Below are 19386 nucleotides of genomic sequence, written 5' to 3' on the forward strand. Positions count from 1 at the left end.
GTACGAGTGAGGCGTGCCTTATATGTTTTTGTATTATACAGCTCTGCTGTCGCCCTTGTAGCATTCTTCATGCACACTTGAATGAGGATGCTGGTGTGCATGTATGTAACACTCCAACTGCTTCGTCTGGTTCTTGGAAATTCTCATTTTAAAGTGGTTTAATTGTTGTACAAAAGTTTCAGCAATTGTTACGAAAACGTTACACTAAAGTTAAGTTGTAACGTTTCAGTAAAGTTGGGAAAAAAATGATAGGTTAAGAACAATGTATTAAAGTTTGAATCAAAGAAAAAATAACGTTACTGTAGCACGTAAGCGCTACTTGCGAAGGAGAATATTACTATTGTTTATATTGTATTTTGTTGAGTAAAGAAGCAAATGGGAAATTTTGCGAAATTGAACTAGAAGAGAAGGTAACCAGATGTCGCCGGTGGGATACGAACCCGCGACCTCCGCAAATTTGCCGGAATTCTCCCTGACTGCATCCCCGAGTGAGCCCACAACATGGCTCGAGGTTTCGTCAACCGAGTCGGTGGGTCGTCCGTACTCGTGGATTACTCCAAGGAGGCTCTGGCATCTTTTCATGATATTGCAACTCATTACAAATTGGAAAGACACAAATTTCCACCACCTGACAAAACGTTGGATAAGGCACAAGAGACCACCTGGAGGAGACTCCAAACGAGGTCCTTTCTTACCCCCTATCTATTATCAAAAATGTAGCCGGATGACTATATCCCCGAGTGCAGGTTCTGTGGCGAAACAGCCACGTATGACCACATACTATGGCAATGTAAAGAACCTCCACCGGAGGATCTAGTACGAATTCCTTCCGTTGAGCGATGGGAGGCCGTGCTGGTCAGCTCGGACCCGGGCATTCAAGCCTTGGCCACCGAGTGCGCCGCTCAGGTCGCCGCCAGCCATGGTTTGGTGGCCATCTAGCGCGGACCGTCTGCATCTGCACTTTTGACGGAATAAATGTTTTGCAATTCAATCCCTGACTGCATAATTGCCGCGAGAAACAGACGTAAACAGCGGATGCGATGACACGGGTATCGTTGCGCCCTTCCGTGTGCTGTGCAGGTGATGCATGACCACATCGCTTACCGGTACGAAATCCTGGAGGTGATTGGGAAGGGCTCCTTCGGCCAGGTCATCAGGGCCTACGACCACAAGACCAAAGAGCACGTCGCGCTCAAGATCATCCGCAACAAGAAGAGGTGAGTTCAGTCCACTGCGCATCCGTCGCCACTGCCAATAGAAACGTATGGTCTGTGATAGCGCCGGATAATAGCGAATTTCAACCAGCTAACCTTGGTAAAATTTGGCCCAACTAAGGACCAACCTCTGACATTGTTGCATTTTTTTAAATTTAATTGTTGCCACGACGGCACGAAAGCAGTACGCAGTATGCTGTTATTGTGAATACTAGAGGTTTTTATTATACTCAGAGAACAACTTATGGGCACTGCGTACAAGACAGAGACCTCACAGGTTTAAGGCATTTCTCGATTTCAAGGGCAAATACTGCACTTAGATAAACCCAGCGTCACAGAAACAAAAAAATCCGCGGGCACTTGGCTCTCTAAAGTGCTGCAAGGCGAAAGCGTTTCCTGGCCACTATTTGTTTTCATTTACTTTTTTATTTTTCATATTTTGTTTTTATTTATTTTTTTGCTCCTTTTCTTGATTTTATATTTTTTATTTTTATTTTCACATCTTATTTTTATTTTGTTTTTATTTTCTTATTTTTATTTTTTATTTTCCTTTTATTTACTTTCCTCCTTTTATTTTATTTATGAAGCCCATGCATTCACTAGATGCGCCTTTATTCATCGAAAGGCGGATGAATTTGCCGACGCGTCTGTCGACACTCCTGCCGACGCCTCTGTCGACACGGCTGCCGACGCGTCTGCTAACGACAGTATGAGGCATTAAAGGCTTTCGCCTTAATAAACGTCCCTGAGAAGGAACCGTTTGTTCAGATGTTACGGTTACTATCCGTGACTCAAAAAATTTTATTTGTACACTCGTAGCAGGGGCGGGAGTCCACGTAACGCCATCGCCCGTTCGGCGGGACGCCTTGCCCGTTGAACAAATTTTTTTTTTTTTCGAGGAAAGGAAATGACCCAGTAACAGACTCACTTGTCTTGATGAAGATCTGAACCGCACATGATACGATTTTTTTTACGCACCCCCCCGATTATAGGTCGCCGGTTCGAATCCCTGCCGCGAGCTAGGCTCTAACCTAACTAGTAAGTTTATGCTGCACAAAACGCTGAATCGTATGACACCATCCGGAACATTCTGCGGCAAACCGTTAGCATGATATACATATAATACTACTACTACGCCCACGGCTTTTCGACCGAACGAGCTGTACACGCTGTCGCGTAAAGCTTGCAAGGTGAGGACTCAGGTCATTTGTTCAGTCCCGCTGTAGAAGGTGGGATTGAGCATCGCGGTCTGTGCAGCTGCACAAGGTTTATATGTGGTTATTCGAATATAAAGCAGAAGTTGGGAGCAAGTTATTTATTAATAGTTATGAGTATCTTTTAACGCTCTCTCGCACCACCACGCCGCTCAGAAGGGATGTGGGGAACAGCAAGAGCCTCGTACTCGTGAAAACGAAGTTCGTAGAAACAAACTAACACAGTTCATAATAATTTTGAACAAAAAAAAAAGAATAAAAAAGTGTGTCAGAAGTGGGATTCGAACCCACGCCCACATTCGTGGACCAGAAATCCCGAGCCCTTCACAAGGGCAAGGCAGTGCCTTGAGTCTGGCGCCTTAGACCACTCGGCCATCCTGACAGCTGTTCTGTAGAGCTGTAACAAGCGGCTAATAGAATGCGGCATTTGTATGTTTTTGTTTATTTTGTGTAGGTGCTCGGTGGATGCAGATTTTAATTTTTTCTTCTGTGAATCTTCGTCCCACGAACCACACTTGTTCACTTAGGCCTACCTTCACCACGCCGCTCCGAGGCCGGGACAAAACGACCATCAGAAGCACAAAAATAATAATTAATCATTCACTCTTCTTTTCTCGGTTGTTAACAAGCGATTGAAACTGTGCTCACCAGCGCCTTCTTCCCTGTGGCCACCGTGGGCTAATAGCCGCAAACCTAATAATAGTGTGGCGCCATCTATCGGTGCCTTTTAGCAACATTAACCGCGGGCGATTTGAACTAGTGTAGTCATGCGCCTGGCAACTCGACTTCCATTCGTCACTTTGTTTTCTTTAAGATTACGATGGATTGCGCTGTATTTAGAGTGGATTACGTATGATTAAGTTGGCTTGTGGTGGATTCTGGCAGATTTTGGTGGATCATGTATTATTAAGTTGGATTAAGGTGGATTGTGTTAGATAAGAGTGGAACTGTTGGTGTTCCTGGCTCGTATTCATATGTTTTCTATTAAAGCGTCTTTACCATGTAATTGCATTGTGCTAAATATTAGAATTCCTTATTTCTTTTTGCCTTGTGTTTATGGTTTTGTACTGCTTTAAATATATGTGCCAGGTGCATCTGTTTTGTAACATGTTTCTGTACTGTCTTTTAGTGCGGTGCGCTCATCGCACGTATTTTCCCTTTACCTTGTATATTTTGTTTTTGCGCCACTTTGTATGCTGCCAAAAAGGGGGGCCGTTGCTCTGTCAAGCTGTTGAAAGACAGCTTTTACTTCGGTCCCCTGCATCATCATGTACAACGTGGTGATGAAATAAACATTATTATTATTATTATTATTATTATTATTATATATTAAATTAAGCTGAAGTAGATCGGATTAATTTGTATTCCCGTGTATTGTAGCATATTTAGGGCGGATTTTGGTGGACTAAGAACGAGTTACGTCGAATTAAGTTGGATTAGTACGAATTGCGGTAGATTACGAGTGGATTAGGTACCTGAAATTGGATTCGAGAGATTGGGTGCATTAAGGGTGGATTACAGTGGATTCGTGGGTGAATTAAAAAGAAGTCAATGCATTCGCCTTCACAGCTTATAAGTACCCAGACAACACACCTACATCCTAAGGACGTCCTTGGGAAGTCCGCGGCAGGACTTTACGCACATCCCGCGGATGTCCCGAAAAAATCCTGAAAACATCCGAAGTGAAACGCCGAAAGAAGTCCTTCGGATGTCTGACGAGTACATTTTTGGGACCTTCGCAGGACTGCAACAGGACGTTACTATTTTTATTTTTTCCTTGGCCAGGACCCAATATATAACCTCGTGTCCTTTTCAAAAGTGTCGCTACTGGTCACGCATGACTGACCAAAATACCAAAAGCAGAAGCAGTGCCTCATAGCCGCAACAGAACCAGCTTCCGCTTCTGGCATTTCGGCCAATTGCATATGGCCGAGAGCGATGCTATAGTAAAAACGACACAAAGTTAGAACACAGGCCTGGATTATGCTGCAGACTGATTTAAAACACAAAGCTTTGGCTAAAATAGTTTTATTCAAATATATGGGGCATGCTGATGATCAGGCCGAATGCTGATTCACAGCTGAATTTTATTTTTTAATAACAGCACATGAAACAGAACTCTGTTTTACATAAAGGAAGCACTAACACAGCTTTAACAGCTCCTCTCAGGCATTTCTCGTTATTAAGAGCAAGTTCATGGATGGTGTGCACATAGACCTTGCTTCGCAATGTGTGTAATAGGCTTCATTAATTATGTTTAGCTTGTCTGGTTAGTATGAGGCAACATTATCACGTTTTCAAACTTGAAGCAGTAGGATTCCGATAGAATAAGTAGCCAAGCCAACCCCAGATGCAGAGTTGCAAAATAGAGAGATGCAAAATAACTATACGGCTAAAACAGCAGGTATATACATATAAGTCATGTAAGGTCTAAACAGGCTTCGGGATGATTATCTTGGTCAGAACAAAAAATATTAATTGCACTGCAAAGGGCATGACATTAAAACAAACAGTAGCGGCATACTGTAAGGCATGAATATTATATGACTGTCTCATAAATAATGAACGCAACAAAACACAAATATGCCACTCAGTGCCTCATTGGTCATATGGTGCTCGGCTGCTGACCCAAAAGACGCGGGTTTGATCCCAGCCATTGCAGTCCCATTTCGAAGGAGGTGAGAAGTTGAGAGGCCAGTGTACTGTGCGATGTCAGTGCATGCTAGAGGACTCCAGGTAGTCGAAATTATTTGGAGCCCTCCACTATGGCATCCCTTATAGCCTGGGTCGCTTTGGGATGTAAAACGCCAAAAACCAAACTAAAAACACAAATGCAACTTTTTTTTACTGAAACAACAATACAAGCATACGCAGCAGAGGTGAAAAAATCTCGATCACACTGCACGTAGCATAGCTAAAATGAGGCAAATTATGTGACTGCAATAAGGCATAGGAACTATTTGTCTTATTTAGAATAATCAATGTTCTTAAAACACAAATGACCCTTTCTTGCTATAACAGCAATACAACCCAACTACACAGATTACAAATTAAAATAATAACATAAGCACTATTTGTCAGGATCAAATTTCAGCAAGCATGCAACTAGAGATAAAAGCAGGCATATAGCTGTGCATAAGTAGTAGGTGGCCTTCACGGCGATTAGCATGGTCAGAAGATAAACATTTCAGTCAAGCTGCATGTGGAATGACTAAAATAAGACAGGTTGTCTGACTGCTACAAGGTACAGGAACTATACTTGTCTCACTCAAAACAATAAAGATTATTAAATCACAAATGAGCCTTTTTTTCGCTATAACAGCAATACATGCACACAGATCAGAGGTTGAAATATTGACACAAGCACAACCATTCAGAATCACATTTCAGCAAGCACAGGAGTAGAAATAAAAAGCACGTATAAGTGTGCATAAGGAGTATATAGATGGGCTTTATGGAAACTAGCACGGCCAGAAGAAAAAAATCTAAAACACGCTGCATATAGTATGATATTAACATTAACAAGTTATAAGACTGCTACAAGCAACAGCAACTATGGTCGTCTCTTACATAGACAATAAAAGTAATTAAAATCCACATATCCTCTTTTTTTTGCTGGAACAGCAATACAAACGCATTACGGGGGTGAAAAATAACTCTAGTAGTAGCAGTCAGGAGCAAATTTACACAAGCATAGTGGGACTAGAGACCATAACAGCAAGTATAGCTCGATACAAGCAAATTTCAAATGGGCAACAAAATCCCCAGCTTGGTCAGAGAAAAAGAAATTGTTCAAGTACAAAGCATCGCATTTCTAGACACTTAAGTATACTACAACTGCTAGGTATCAATAAAGTGACACGTTCAAGATATTGCTCGGCTTCTCATTCTAGGCAGTCTTCTTTTCGGTTCTGCTATAGTGTCACCGAAAAGAAGAGTCATGTATACATGTAAAGCAGAAATCCTGCCACCTGGGCCAATGCTGAAATAGGCTGCCCTGCTGGAAGGAAGACAAAAAAAAAAACCCAATACATATAGACACTTCTTTCAGTTCACCTTTTTTTTTCAATCACTGACTGCATTTGAAAAAAAAAAAAAAACTTGCAGCACAATATACAAATTGCAGCACCTTCACATGGTGTTGGCACCAAATGGTACTTGCGGCAAGGAATTAATCCTTGCACAAGTAAATGTACATACTTCCAGGAGTAATACCACCACAAACAGACAGCCAAGTAAAGAGAGGTGCGTGAGGACTTAGCAGGCTAAGAATACCCAAGTTAACTTAAAGATACATTTCATGATTCTACCTAACTACACAGGCTAATATGCAGAAGTTTTCACAGTATCTATTGAAATAATCTACTGAATTCTGTGCTCTCTCAAAATCAATCATCTCTCAGCACAGTGTCACAGGAAAAATATCAACAGTTTGGAATGAAAAATCCTCAACGCAAGATGTTAATATCAACAAAAAAATGTATCACACTAGCAACACACTCACCGTTTAGTTTTGCTCAGGAGCAAAGCTTTGTTCGCCAGTTTTCTTGCGCATTACCCATTCAGTTGCATGTCGAAACCATGACATGGCTGCCTTTTTTATTTCTTTCAGCGTAGTTTGCTGTGCCTGAGTTGAGGTCTGCTGGTCAGTTAGGCAACCTATATACAAATGAGAGGGTATATGTTATGTATTTTTTACAGAAAAATATATCTCACCTCTAAAAATTTTTGTAGCCAAACTTTACTGCATTTCCTTAATTTTGAATCAGCAGGCAAAGGGCATGAGCTTGAGTAACAAAGGATGGCATATTTCTACACATCTTATTACCAATTCCATTGCTGGACCATGCCTTCTGTGCAGGCAGTATGAAAACAGTCCCAAATGCACACTATGAAAGCTGTAATTCTAGCTTGTTCTAGCCTGTGGTAACATTCATGGCACTGCAGCCATGAGCCAATGAACCAGATGACAACAAAAATCCATGTGGCTAGTTGTGAAGTGCGTGAATGTGCAGATCTGAAAATAAACAATGAAAATTTGGCTTTTTTTTTTCAAAGCAAATATCACTGGTCTTGACGCAATCCTACCAAGACCTACAAATTCAATTATAAACACTTAATGTAGATATTGATTCTGTGATCTGATTTATATTCGAAGTCTTAAAGGGATACAGACACAGAGTTTTGAAGTGTTCATTTTTCTGCTTTTAATGAGACGTAAAAGCCTATTAATCATGGAAATGAGCTTAAATATCTAGTCCACAGAGTGAACAGTTAAACTGTTTTATATGAGTACTTTTGGTCTCTGTCAGGTCAATGCCAGTGCTGGAGTCCATTATGGCATCATGTGATGGCATGGTTAGGACTTACCCCATGTTTTGCTGTCAGCATTGGCTAACAGCTCCTCTGTCAATGATTTTTGGCATGTGGAATCAGTGAAATCAGAGAATTTGGAATAATAAAGCCCTTTGTGCCCAGGACACAGATAGGATCACTTATTGAGTTTAAAATTTTATATCTGTGCTCCTTTAAGATTTGAAATAGCTTCCTCCAAATAATACTTACTGCACATGATTTTGCATATATTCAGCTCACAGAGCCTGTTCTTGCCTTGGCACCATACCAGCTGTAGCTAGAAGCCAGTTCAGATGTTAGAATACTTCGCAGAATGTGAGATGTCTTTTCTCTTGCAGTGTCTCTCCATCTTGCACAGTCATGTGATTTCTCTAGATCAAAACAGAATTAGGTTCGAAATCAGACCAAGAAAATAAAATCAGGATTTCTTAAGTTAACAGTGGGGAACTCTATTGCTATAGTCAGTTTTTATCATATTGAAGGCAGCTGGCATGCTGTTGTGAGGTATCCCAAGGTGGTATAATTAAACATGCATATGCCCTTCATTATGAGCCGTCCATATGACACAGGGGCAGATTTGGCCCTCGCCAGCAAAAAATTCATTAGCAAAACATGCATGACCTCATTTTTTGGATGCAAAAGGCCCAAACAACACATATAGTTCAAATGAAATTGCAATAGTTCTCTTCAATACTATATTTATTTATTGAATACAGCGGACATGCTGTATGTCCAAGCAGGACATATCTATATATCTAGGTAACAAACCAATAAAAGAAAACTGTGAGCATGCAACAGTTATAAACAGAATACAAAATTAAAACAGCCCCGCCCCGGCTCAGTGGTTGCGGCACTCGGCTGCTGACCCGAAAGACGTGGGTTCGATCCCGGCCGCGGCGGTCGAATTTCGTTGGAGGTGAAATTCTAGAGGCTCGTGTACTGTGCGATGTCAGTGCCCATTAAAGAACCCCAGGTGGTCGAAATTTCCGGAGCCCTTCACTACGGTGTCCCTCTGAGCCTGAGTTGATTTGGGACGTTCAACCCAAACAAACCAATAAACCAAATCAAAATTAGAACAGGAACTTTAGGCGCATATTCAGTCGAATGTTGAAGGCACGGAACATGCGACGAGCTAGGATCTAGTTGCTCTTGCGACTTTGCAGCAGCACACGGATCAAATTAAGAAGGGTTGTATGCAACACCATCGCCAGCAGCCGACGCTATTAGCTCAATATCACGACGTGCCTCTCGGCGTGCACGCCTGTAAGCAGTACTCCTCGGCACCGTAGCCATTATGCTGTCACCATATTGATATGCTGGCCCCCAGTAAGCTTCTGCTCATGTTGAGCCAGAATCAGTCACTGAACTTTAATACCACCGCTAAAATTACTTCAAAAGCTAGAAATCACGCTACACGGCTCACACACCAGGCGAGGACTACCGACTGCCACTTACTTTCACTTGCCGCATGTGCCATCTGTGTTTCCCGCTGCTGGAACCTTGCTGAATACGTAAAAAAAATTACACTCGTCACGCAACCAACATGCAGTAAGAACGTCAATAATTACCTGAAATTTTGGTCCAAAAAACGGAAAACTGGCTAATACACGCCTCAAAACATCAAGCTAAGCAAAATAACTTGCATTGTTTCAGTAGTGCGATGACGATGGTGGTGCCATTGAGTTAATGAGCAAAGAGCCTTTTTAAGCAACATGCACCTAAAACAAAAATAAAACTGTGATCCTAAATAAACCAAAAAATAACTGCAAAAAAGGATGTGTGTTATTAAGTTTCATGATCACTGCTCTAAGAGCACGAACAAGTGGCCAGTTGTTTTTGCTGTGGTGTCACTGTCATCGTCAGTAGCTGTTATGGTCGGAAGGCGGGAATACAATTGGCGTCAAGGTGGTTATGTTGTTATCTTGGAGGAGAAGAGTGTACATCCTCGATAGCTATAACAAAACGGGAATTAGACTATTTAAGCCAGGTTCAGTTAGAGTAATTAGGTCGCCCTTCCCTAATTTCGAAATTTTAAAGTTTAGGGTTTCTGTATTCAGCTAATGGCCCTCTGCTTTTAACGGTTTTTTGGCTCTTTCAAAAAATAAGTACTGGGTTGTGTATTACTTTGTGACATCTTGCGCTTATACATTGCATGGATTATTGTTTACTTCTTCTAAACAGCTGTATCAAGCCCGCTAGCCAAAGACGTCGGAAAAGGACAGTGGAGCGTGCCACTCGAGCGCTCATGATAATTGTATGGCCATCTGCACGATGCAGACCCTCTGAATATAAACACTTCCTTATAACAACCGATCTGCGACTGTTTTCAGGATGATCCCACCGCGGCTTTTATACGGACGTCATGTCCGTGTAACGTTCGAGCCGCGACTGTTCCCGGGATAATCCCAGTGCGGACTTCATACGGATGTCCCAGGGACGTCCTGTTAGGGATGTGGGACGTGCGTACATTTTTGGGACGTCCTACGGATCTTTGGTGTTGTCTGGGTAGCCTTAGCTGATGATCATGTTGTGGCGCTCCTTACACTAGCTTCAACTTGATCCGTCACTTAGTGCATGCTTGTGTGTGTGTGTGGGCGACATGTGCGTGCGCCCTCGCAGCCATCAAACTGCGTCAAACTTGGTTCCAGGTTTCACCAACAGGCCCTCATTGAGGTGAAGATATTGGACCACTTGAAGAAGAAAGACAAGGACGCGTACCACAACGTCATCCACATGTACGACTACTTCTACTTCAGGAATCACCTGTGCATCACGTTCGAGCTGATGGGGTGAGTGGCTTTCCACAAGAGCATCGCGCAACTACGTTTATACGCGCTTTTAATTTCCATAGAGCAATAACACCACGGAGTTCGAAAGTATCATTCCTTTATTAATTGTTGCTCGTTCACATCTATCAGCCAGTGACAGCTGCTGCTCACGCCAAGGTTTTGTGCGTACGTGGATTTATTGAAGGGGAGGGGGTAGGAGGATGCATGTTGCAAATTGGATGCGATGCGCTATTTGTCGCCGTCATATAAAAACGTAATGTGGGTCGGCTGGTGCGTGCTTCTCGCCTCTGAACGTCGACGCCGCTGCAACGTGAGGCAACGTTTTCGGTACGCGAAGCAAGGCAGAGCAATGTGCAAATGGTGAAGCACTCTTTCGTCGTGGTGCTCTCGGAAATGCGACACGCTACCGCCCCATTATACAAGCGTGACTGTTACTGGGAGACTTACTCACTTGACGGGGGCGGTTTTCCCTTCATTTGAATGGTTGCAATATAAATAGAGGGGAAGCATCTTGAATGGCCTTGAGAGGACTTGTCGTTGCGTCACTGGCTTTGTATCCAACTTCAGCGATAAATAGCTTAGGCGTATTCTGTGCCGGCCTACAAGGAGCCTTCTCTATAAAGAATGTTTAGAGTAAAAACCCACTGTTATGCGTCACGCCGTAACTATGCATGCATGCTTTGTCCACAGGATGAACCTGTACGAACTCATCAAGAACAACAACTACCAAGGCTTCAGCTTGAATCTCATCAGGAGGTTTGCCTACTCCCTTGTGCAGTGCCTGCGACTCCTCCACCGAGAGAAGATTATCCACTGTGATCTCAAGCCTGTAAGTGGACAGCACGGCGCTATGGCAACTGTTGTGGCATGCTACACAGCCGAGGTAACCGCTTTATGACAGAGGCGATCTCATATGAAGATCCATGTATTTTGTTTCTGTTACATAGTACTGAAGCTTAATTATCAGCTAGTGCTAAAAGCCCTAACTTAATTGTGACAACTCTCTGAAACTGTGTGCATTAGGTCGATCTCAGTACAGGTCAATTAAAAAAAAACACCAGTTTACTGTTCCTTTCAATATCGTGCATAACATTTGCGTGGAAATCACCTCTTTCTTATCTTGGGCGTTTAGTTACCGATCCACGCTCGTGACATATCACATAAAACTGCTCGGAAAGACTGCGAATAACGAGTTCCTCTTTCCATCATTTGGGGGAGGACGCTAGCAGACTGACTATATGAAAGCAGCCTGTCTTTATATATTTACTTTTTCGATACCTCAAAGTCCCTTGGTATAGGGCATTACACGAGGGATGGGCGTGGCAGTTAAACAAAAATGGTCTTGATCGCGTTCTTAAAATGGATGGCGTTGATATGAAGCACGGCGTCGTGTGGTAGATCATTCCAGTCCCGGAATGGCGTGATGAAAAAAGATCGGGAATGAGCGGTAGTTCTTGCGGTGGGGGCGTAGACGGCCTTATGGTGACTAATATGGCGGGAGAGGCGATGAGCAGGTGATATGATTGATTCTCCTAGAGATGAATGACAAAACATATGAAAGAGGCACAATCGAGAAATTTTTCGTCGCGTTTCAAGGCTGGGTAAATTGGCTCTAGATTTTAAAGCGGACACACTAGTGTTGCATGTATAATCAGAATAAATAAAGCGAACAGCGCGATTTTGCATTTTTTTCTCAGATTAAAGAAAAATACAAAATTAAATGTCCATTCAACTATGCCGGCGCGTATATAGGACTCTTGCCGTTTGATGGCGCCTTAACCACCATTAATTACTCCTCCGTTTCTGTCCCGCTATGCAGGAAAACATTCTTCTCAAACAGAGGGGAAGCAGCGCCATCAAGGTGATAGACTTCGGCAGCTCCTGCTTCGTGCACCAGAGGGTGTACACGTACATCCAGTCCCGGTTCTACCGGTCGCCGGAGGTGATCCTGGGTCTCCCGTACGGCACGGCCATCGACATCTGGAGCCTGGGTTGCATACTCGCTGAGCTCTACACGGGCTTTCCCCTCTTCCCGGGCGAGCACGAGGCCGACCAGCTGGCCTGCATCATGGAGGTGCTCGGCGTGCCGCCCGTCGCCGTCCTCGAGCTGGCAACGCGCAGGAGGCTCTTCTTCGGTACGGCGCCACTCTTGTCTCTTCCCGACACTAGACACCTTTAGCATACCGTGTACCGTGTTACCGGTACCGGAGTACCGGGGTACCGGGAGCCTGCGCGCAGCCAATGCGCATGCGCAAATCACCTTGACGGCGCCAGATGGCGCCACATACCCGGCCGCTGTGATCGCGCCCGCAGCGTCGGAACCAATCAGCGCGTTCTCACCGCCGGTGGGCGGGCTTCCGGTACTCCGGTAACGGTAGCGGTAACACGGTACACGGTATGCTAAAGGTGTCTACTAGAAGGTCACAGCAACGGAACTCGCCAAACCAAGACCGAATGCTGAAAGAGAAAGAGGATCGAACTCTGATGCGCCCATATTCTATAAGGAGCTCTTATCCATTTGTCATTTCGGATTCATTTCGTCCTCTGGCATTGGTCGCTGTGGTTCCGTGACGAAGCAGCGGCTTTCGAGCGTGCGTGGGAAGCGACCGGGCCATTGGTTCATTGGCGGCCGGAACTCACCATTGGTTGCGATACGCAGCCAATGATGAGTTCCAGTACGTGCGGCGAATGGCGAAAGCTATCATCTACAGGGAGACCCACTGCGTTGCGATTTCTGTGATTGGCCGCTCGTTTCTTTCGCCTTACGCTGCCGTCACACAGACGTCACGCCAAAATAAATGGAAAATGGATAATGGATTCTTATATATACGGCCCCTGATGCCCATAACTGCGGCCTCAGGCGGGGCACAAGTGAAACTAGCTGCGATATCGACAACTTGAACAGACAAGAGTCAGCGCTGAAGATCAACTGGCAGTGCTTCAATAATGTGACTTTGCGGGGCTAGTTGCTGTTCAGACATTATTGAGCTTCACACAGCATTTTTTTTTTCCCCAAGTTTGAATTTTCCGGCTTTTCGCATCGTATGTGTTAAAGCGCGAACTAGCCAAGTTTTCCTCCAAAGAAAAGGAAAAACATCCGCAAAGATATTCGAACGTACTCCGAATGAAGGAAGACGGGGATCTGTTAATACTCAATCATTTTGCGTGAGCTAAACCTTTTGCAGTTATGTAAAACAGGAGGAAATTTCAGCACATATTCGTTGTGGTCGCCTGAACAGGCACTTACAAAAACGCGGTAGCACCTGTTTTATATTTATTGCTTCCTTTTTTATCCTCTCCCTGCCTCTGGTCCAGATTCGAAGAACGTTCCTCGTCTAACTCAGAACAGCAAAGGAAAGAAGCGAAAACCGAACTCGAAAACGCTGGCTGCTGTTTTAGGCTGCAACGACGAGGAGTTTGTCGACTTTCTTTCCCTCTGCCTCGTGTGAGTATACAGTAGGCGCTTGTTAGATAAAAAAAAAATCGTCATACTGACTACCTCCCGCAATGTGGCATGCCCTATACGCACCTGCGAAATGCATCATTCTAACTTTTGTTACATAAGTAGTACATTTATGTGGGCTAGTTGGCACATTATCCCGAATAAGTATGTCGTATGTGTGTCTGTCACGGTGTCTGTGTCCTTTTTTCGCGCCCCATCGTTAATCCGATGTTCGGAATTCTGTTACAATGGCGGAGGACACTGCATAAGCGTGATGTCACCACCAGTCCTGGCCATCCGATCCTAACAAATTTTCTACTCCCATCTGCCCTCTTAACTTTCTGCCGCATTTAGCTACCCATCTGTACTTCTTTAATCTAATTGTTGCGCTAGCAAACTATTGGTTATCTGCTATTTTCATTGCGTGTTTCGTACATGTCCATTTCCTCCTCGCAAGATAACATTAACATCATCTCCTTTCCCAGTTGCACCCACTGCAGGATAAACTCCTCTCCCACTGACCACCAATTAGCCCTGATGGTCAAATGGGAGATGGTGGTCAGTTATTGCACCACGGTGGCAAACTGTTGTGCTGACAGAGGGGTGCGTTGTTATGCTCACTCGGGGATGCATTTGAACGTGGTTGAACCTGGCTTAGTTTTCTTCTTAAATCGTAACTGAGGCGACACCGGGGTTCGAACCCTGGGCCTCCGGCACACGAGGCGTATGCTCAACCTCCCCTCCTGCAACAGAAAGGACGTAATAGCAGCTCACTCCTCGAAGCAGTGCGCGCCCATCAGTGCTGGAAACATACGCACTTAGCTGTCATTCGAAATGACATCGTTGCCTGCGGTATCCGCGTAGGTTTGATGCTGTGCCTCAAAACGCTTTCAGTTGTCATAAAATTCAGGAACCGCAGTGTAATTGGTCGTTGCTTTTTACTGTACAGGGTGGTTCACTCTAAGTGCGAACACGGCTTCGCGTGGCCGCGCTCCGCGGAGCGCCAGCGGATCCGGCGCGTTCGCGCATCGAAGCAAAGCCGCGCAGGCGCACAGGGGCCCGGGGGAGGAGCTTCGTGTCGTCTGCTACAGCGCTGGCGCGCACCTCGCTTGCATTGCTGGCATTGTGCGCGCCAGCGCGGTAGCAGACGACACGAAGCTCCTCCCCCGGGCCCTTGTGCGCCTGCGCGGCTTTGCTTCGATGCGCGAACGCGCCGGATCCGCTGGCGCTCCGCGGAGCGCGGCCACGCGGAGCCGTGTTCGCACTTAGAGTGGACCACCCTGTACATGACTGCCCTACATGACTGTGCGTTCAAGCACCATCTATACACCATTATGACTGACGCGTAGAGAAAGCGTATACCTGTGCGCATGCATGACTGCGTGTTCTCCTTCTTATAGGAGGTATTCACTGAGGCCGCGCTACCAGACGGCGCGAGCGTCGTCGCGGCAGGCGCGCCATGTTTGCGGTCGTTTCAGGCCAGCTCGCGCAGTGTCACGGCGCGCCGTGAGGTACCCGGCCTGAACTGTTAGTGATCCGTAACATATTTGTACGTTGTTGAATACGTCAGCGACCACTTATCTTTGTGGAGCGCGTATTGTGCATGAAGTTTGCAGCAGAATTCTTCTGCGCCGTGATATAACCGAGCTGCCTCAACTCGGCAACAAAACTGGCTGGCTGCGCTGCACGCAAGAACGTACACGACTCGCAGCTTTTAATATCAGTTGATAACTGTCAGCTAGTCATGCAGGGCACATCGTGGATAAACAGCACGATTAATTACCGAAATTCCAGAACTGCCACCGCAGAAATTGATAATTCAAGCGCCTAGCTGTAGTCCGCGAACTGCTGACGCTTCTCAGACGTACGGTCTTTCAGCAGAAAGGCAAAGCGTCATGGCTGCCTTATTTACCCGACAGAACGGCCAAACAAATACTGCCATGCGCTCGCAGCACGAACGGCAGACACAGCGAGAATGTTTTGCAGTTTTGATTGTAGCTACGTAGCGCTGCTTCGTATGCACAACACCGTTTTCGCAGCAACGCAGTGCGCAGCCATTCCGCTAGATTCAGTTGTAACACGTCACTTTCAGCAGGTAGAGATGACAAGTTAAGCTACAGCTAAGTGAACAGACCCTTCGAATTACTCACCTCTTCAAAAACGGAACTTCGGCCGTCGGCACCGCGGACGTCGGCACCCACAGCACGACTCTTGGACTCACCCGCTTGTCAAGTAATTGCACCCTCTCATAGGTTTATATCCTTTAATTCCTTGGCCTGCCAGCAAACTTAAGCCGTGCACAAGGTGGGCCTCGATACCGGTGAATTCAACGCGCGGCAGCAGTCTTGTATACGTCGCACACCATGCCGGTGCCTCCGCATTCCTACGGGGGGTCGAACTTTTCACAAAATAGAACCTTCTGAGCGTGCCCGCTCTTTTCTGCTTCGCACAGTTCACGGAATATTCACTCAGTCACGCGGCGGCACGGGTCGGACAGAAATTACGTGCGGCGAGACGCGAAATACACTCACATTTCACCCATCACCAGCTATTCAAACGCTGCCGCTGGCTGCGGCGCCCGCGCGCGCGACCACCAACATGGCGAATGCCGCGCCGGCCGCAAGCGCCCCTTGCAGATGACGTCATATGCTACTGCACGCGTCTCGAAGAAATTTCAAGTTGGTCACTTTTTTTCGCTTCCATGACTGCATAACAAGGACGTTTTTTCTTGCACAATAGTAGACTCAGCAGTTAACTGCTTCAGTTTTGTTTTAGTTTCCAAAACCACTGGAAAAACGAACCGGCTCTGGTTGAGTAGGTCTCATGGCACTTCGTAGAGTGTGTAATATCTCTGGGAAACTTGCGAATAAACTGAATGGCAAGCAAGCTTCTTCTTGTTCCCACCTGATATCGCTCATAATAAATGACTTCGTGAAAGTTTGATTCACAAATTTATACTATGGAGCTGTGATTGTGCAGAAGAGAATGTGAGGAAGTATTATATAATTATCCGAAGCAAAGTGTGGTCACAAAACTATACTGCGCATGCGCGAAACGTAGACGTAAATTTCAGCAAAACTAAACTATTTTTTTTTTTTCCCACATAAAGGTGGAACCCCGAAACCCGAGTGACTCCTGACGAGGCACTGAGGCATTCCTGGCTTGCCATGCCCAAGGACTCGAGGCAAATATACAAGACGGTGCAGGCAATCACTGTCAAGGAGACAGAAACGGGCAAGTTTCTTTTATTTACGCCCTGGCGCCGCAGTAGAGCACCTCTTGCCCCCATCCGTGGCTTTTTCGTAATTTTATAATGTGAAAGCGCACCTAACGGAGTCAAACCCAACCAAGATTATTGTGTGAAGCCTATCAGTAACTCTGGTAAGCTCGGGTTAGTTTGGAGGAGTGTCACGCAAGCTGCAGCCAATATGATTAAGCTCGGTTAAGTTCGGGGGATTGTTGCGCCAGCTTTAGCCAATGGGAGGAGGGCGTCGCGCCAGCTGCCGCAGAGTGAAGATGTGAAGATGGACAGCAAGAAACGCGGTTGCGTGCACATAGCTGAAAGAAGAGGCGAAGAATAAACGCAAGCTTTCGCACGTCTACTCGGTTTAACTACGTTAAAACCCTACCACTCTTTTTTTCCGACTTCGCAAAAATTCACTCCCTTCAGCAAGCCACGTCGTGAGCCTGGCTCAGATTTATGAAACTCTTAGAAATGCACAGCTAATATCGAATATGCAGTTAGTAAGGAATACTGTACCTTCGCGAATAGCGGGGGAATTTGTAGTTTGATTGTTGCCATGGAGCGCCAGAAGTTGTGGCTCTGAATACAGCCTTTCAGAGCAGCTTAACTCTGGTTAACTAATGGGGAGCAGGTTGCAAAAAAACGTATCTTGAAATCAGGCACTGTATAATTGCCTTGAACGATCTTTCTTTTCAAGAAAAAGTGGTCCTTTAGTAGACAGCTTAAAAGAGCCGTACCGGTAAAGCAGATAGCAACTTTTTCACGCGTAACGGTGATTGAGAGACCACGCTGTTAAGCCCAAGACTCCGGGCTCAGTTTCTATATTTGAAAATACTTGTAATATACTCACTTGAAAATACATACCTTCTGATATTTTCCGTCACCATTTCAGGCAGCTTGTCGAACTCCTACAAGGTCTACAAGTGTGCTAGGCCAACGGAACAGAAGATAACAGAGCAGAGGAAAGCCACCACTTCAAGCGGCGACACGAGCGCCTCATCCGAAGAGTCCCGTGAGTACGATTTACGCGCGGATCATATACCTCGCAAACAGAGCTGCCCACGGGACGATCCCTGCCGTGGTGGTCTAATTTCGATGGAGACGAAATTCTGGAGGCCCTTGTGCTGTGTGATGCCAGTGCACGTTAAAGAACATTAGGGGGTCGAAATTTTCGGAGCCCTCCACTACGGCGTCCTGAGCCGCTTTGGGACCTTAAACCCCCAAACATAAACCAAACACCATAGCATATTTGGTTTGATGAGTCAGGCCGGAGCCAAGATGAATGGAGAGGCGCATTAACTGTCTCAATCTGGGTGAACACCTGACTTCACACTTGTGTTGAACTGCTTCTCATGATCTAGTACTGCAATATTTGCGGCGTAATTTTGGCCGCCGCGGTGGCTCAGAGGTTATAGTGCTCGGCTGCTGACCCGAAAGACGCGGGTTCGATCCCGGCCGCGGCGGTCGAATATCGATGCAGGCGAAATTCTAGAGGCCCATGTGCTGTGCGATGTCAGTGCACGTTAAAGAACCCCAGGTGGTCTGAATTTCCGGAGCCCTTCACCACAGCGTCTCTCATAGCCTGAGTCGCTTTAGGACGTTAAATACCTCATATACCAAACCAAACCGAAAACTACTTGAGCCGCCGCGGTGGCTCAGTGGTTATGGTGCTCGGCTGCTGACCCGAAAGACGCGGGTTCGATCCTGGCCGCGGCGGTCGAATTTCGATAGAGGCGAAATTCTAGAGGCCCATGTACTGTGCGATGTCAGTGCACGTTAAAGAACCCCAGGTGGTCTGAATTTCCGGAGCCCTTCACTACAACGTCTCTCATAGCCTGAGTCGCTTTAGGACGTTAAATACCTCATAAACCAAACCAAACCGTAATCTACTTGAGTGAGAGGGTTGACGTTCTGCGTCTTTTCAATTTTATGTCGATTCCTCTCTCTCTCTCTCTCTCTCTCTCTCTCTATATATATATATATATATATATATATATATATATATATATATATATATATATATATATATATATATATATATATATATATATATATATATATATATATATATATATATATATATATATATATATCCCTGGTAACAGCACACTGAAAACGCGTCTGTATA

The 19386-nt window shown here is 45.3% G+C and overlaps 1 protein-coding gene, 1 long non-coding RNA gene and 1 other non-coding gene across 6 annotated transcripts in view; 1 reads left to right on the forward strand and 2 right to left on the reverse strand.

The window, feature by feature from the left end:
• The window catches only part of LOC149370993 (dual specificity tyrosine-phosphorylation-regulated kinase 4-like), a 185015-nt gene that overhangs the window by 158542 nt on the left and 7087 nt on the right, over positions 1 to 19386 (forward strand). Inside the window, exons 5-11 of the mRNA XM_089564222.1 lie at positions 1081 to 1217; positions 10432 to 10572; positions 11263 to 11401; positions 12392 to 12707; positions 13888 to 14017; positions 17124 to 17252; positions 18155 to 18270. Of these exons, the coding sequence (XP_089420348.1) occupies positions 1081 to 1217; positions 10432 to 10572; positions 11263 to 11401; positions 12392 to 12707; positions 13888 to 14017; positions 17124 to 17252; positions 18155 to 18270 (1108 nt within the window). The remainder of the gene's footprint in view (positions 1 to 1080; positions 1218 to 10431; positions 10573 to 11262; positions 11402 to 12391; positions 12708 to 13887; positions 14018 to 17123; positions 17253 to 18154; positions 18271 to 19386) is intronic.
• On the reverse strand, positions 2695 to 2810 carry TRNAL-CAA (transfer RNA leucine (anticodon CAA)). Its single transcript has 2 exons — positions 2773 to 2810; positions 2695 to 2740 (listed from the first exon to the last, which is right to left on the reverse strand). It is a non-coding gene; the product is annotated as a tRNA-Leu (tRNA).
• LOC149370995 (uncharacterized) lies at positions 4441 to 9680 on the reverse strand. 4 transcript variants are annotated; one of them, XR_016286519.1, is made up of 4 exons: positions 9239 to 9680; positions 7994 to 8154; positions 6933 to 7087; positions 4441 to 6425 (listed from the first exon to the last, which is right to left on the reverse strand). It is a non-coding gene; the product is annotated as an uncharacterized LOC149370995 (long non-coding RNA). The 4 variants fall into 4 exon arrangements; XR_016286517.1 differs by lacking the exons at positions 4441 to 6425; positions 6933 to 7087 and adding an exon at positions 7125 to 7445 and having other exon boundaries at positions 9239 to 9286; positions 9352 to 9680; XR_016286518.1 differs by having other exon boundaries at positions 4441 to 7087.

This window comes from Amblyomma mixtum, chromosome 1 (genome assembly GCF_055824585.1).
Source record: "Amblyomma mixtum isolate Tamu chromosome 1, ASM5582458v1, whole genome shotgun sequence".
In the NCBI taxonomy this organism is placed as follows: Eukaryota; Metazoa; Arthropoda; class Arachnida; order Ixodida; family Ixodidae; genus Amblyomma; species Amblyomma mixtum.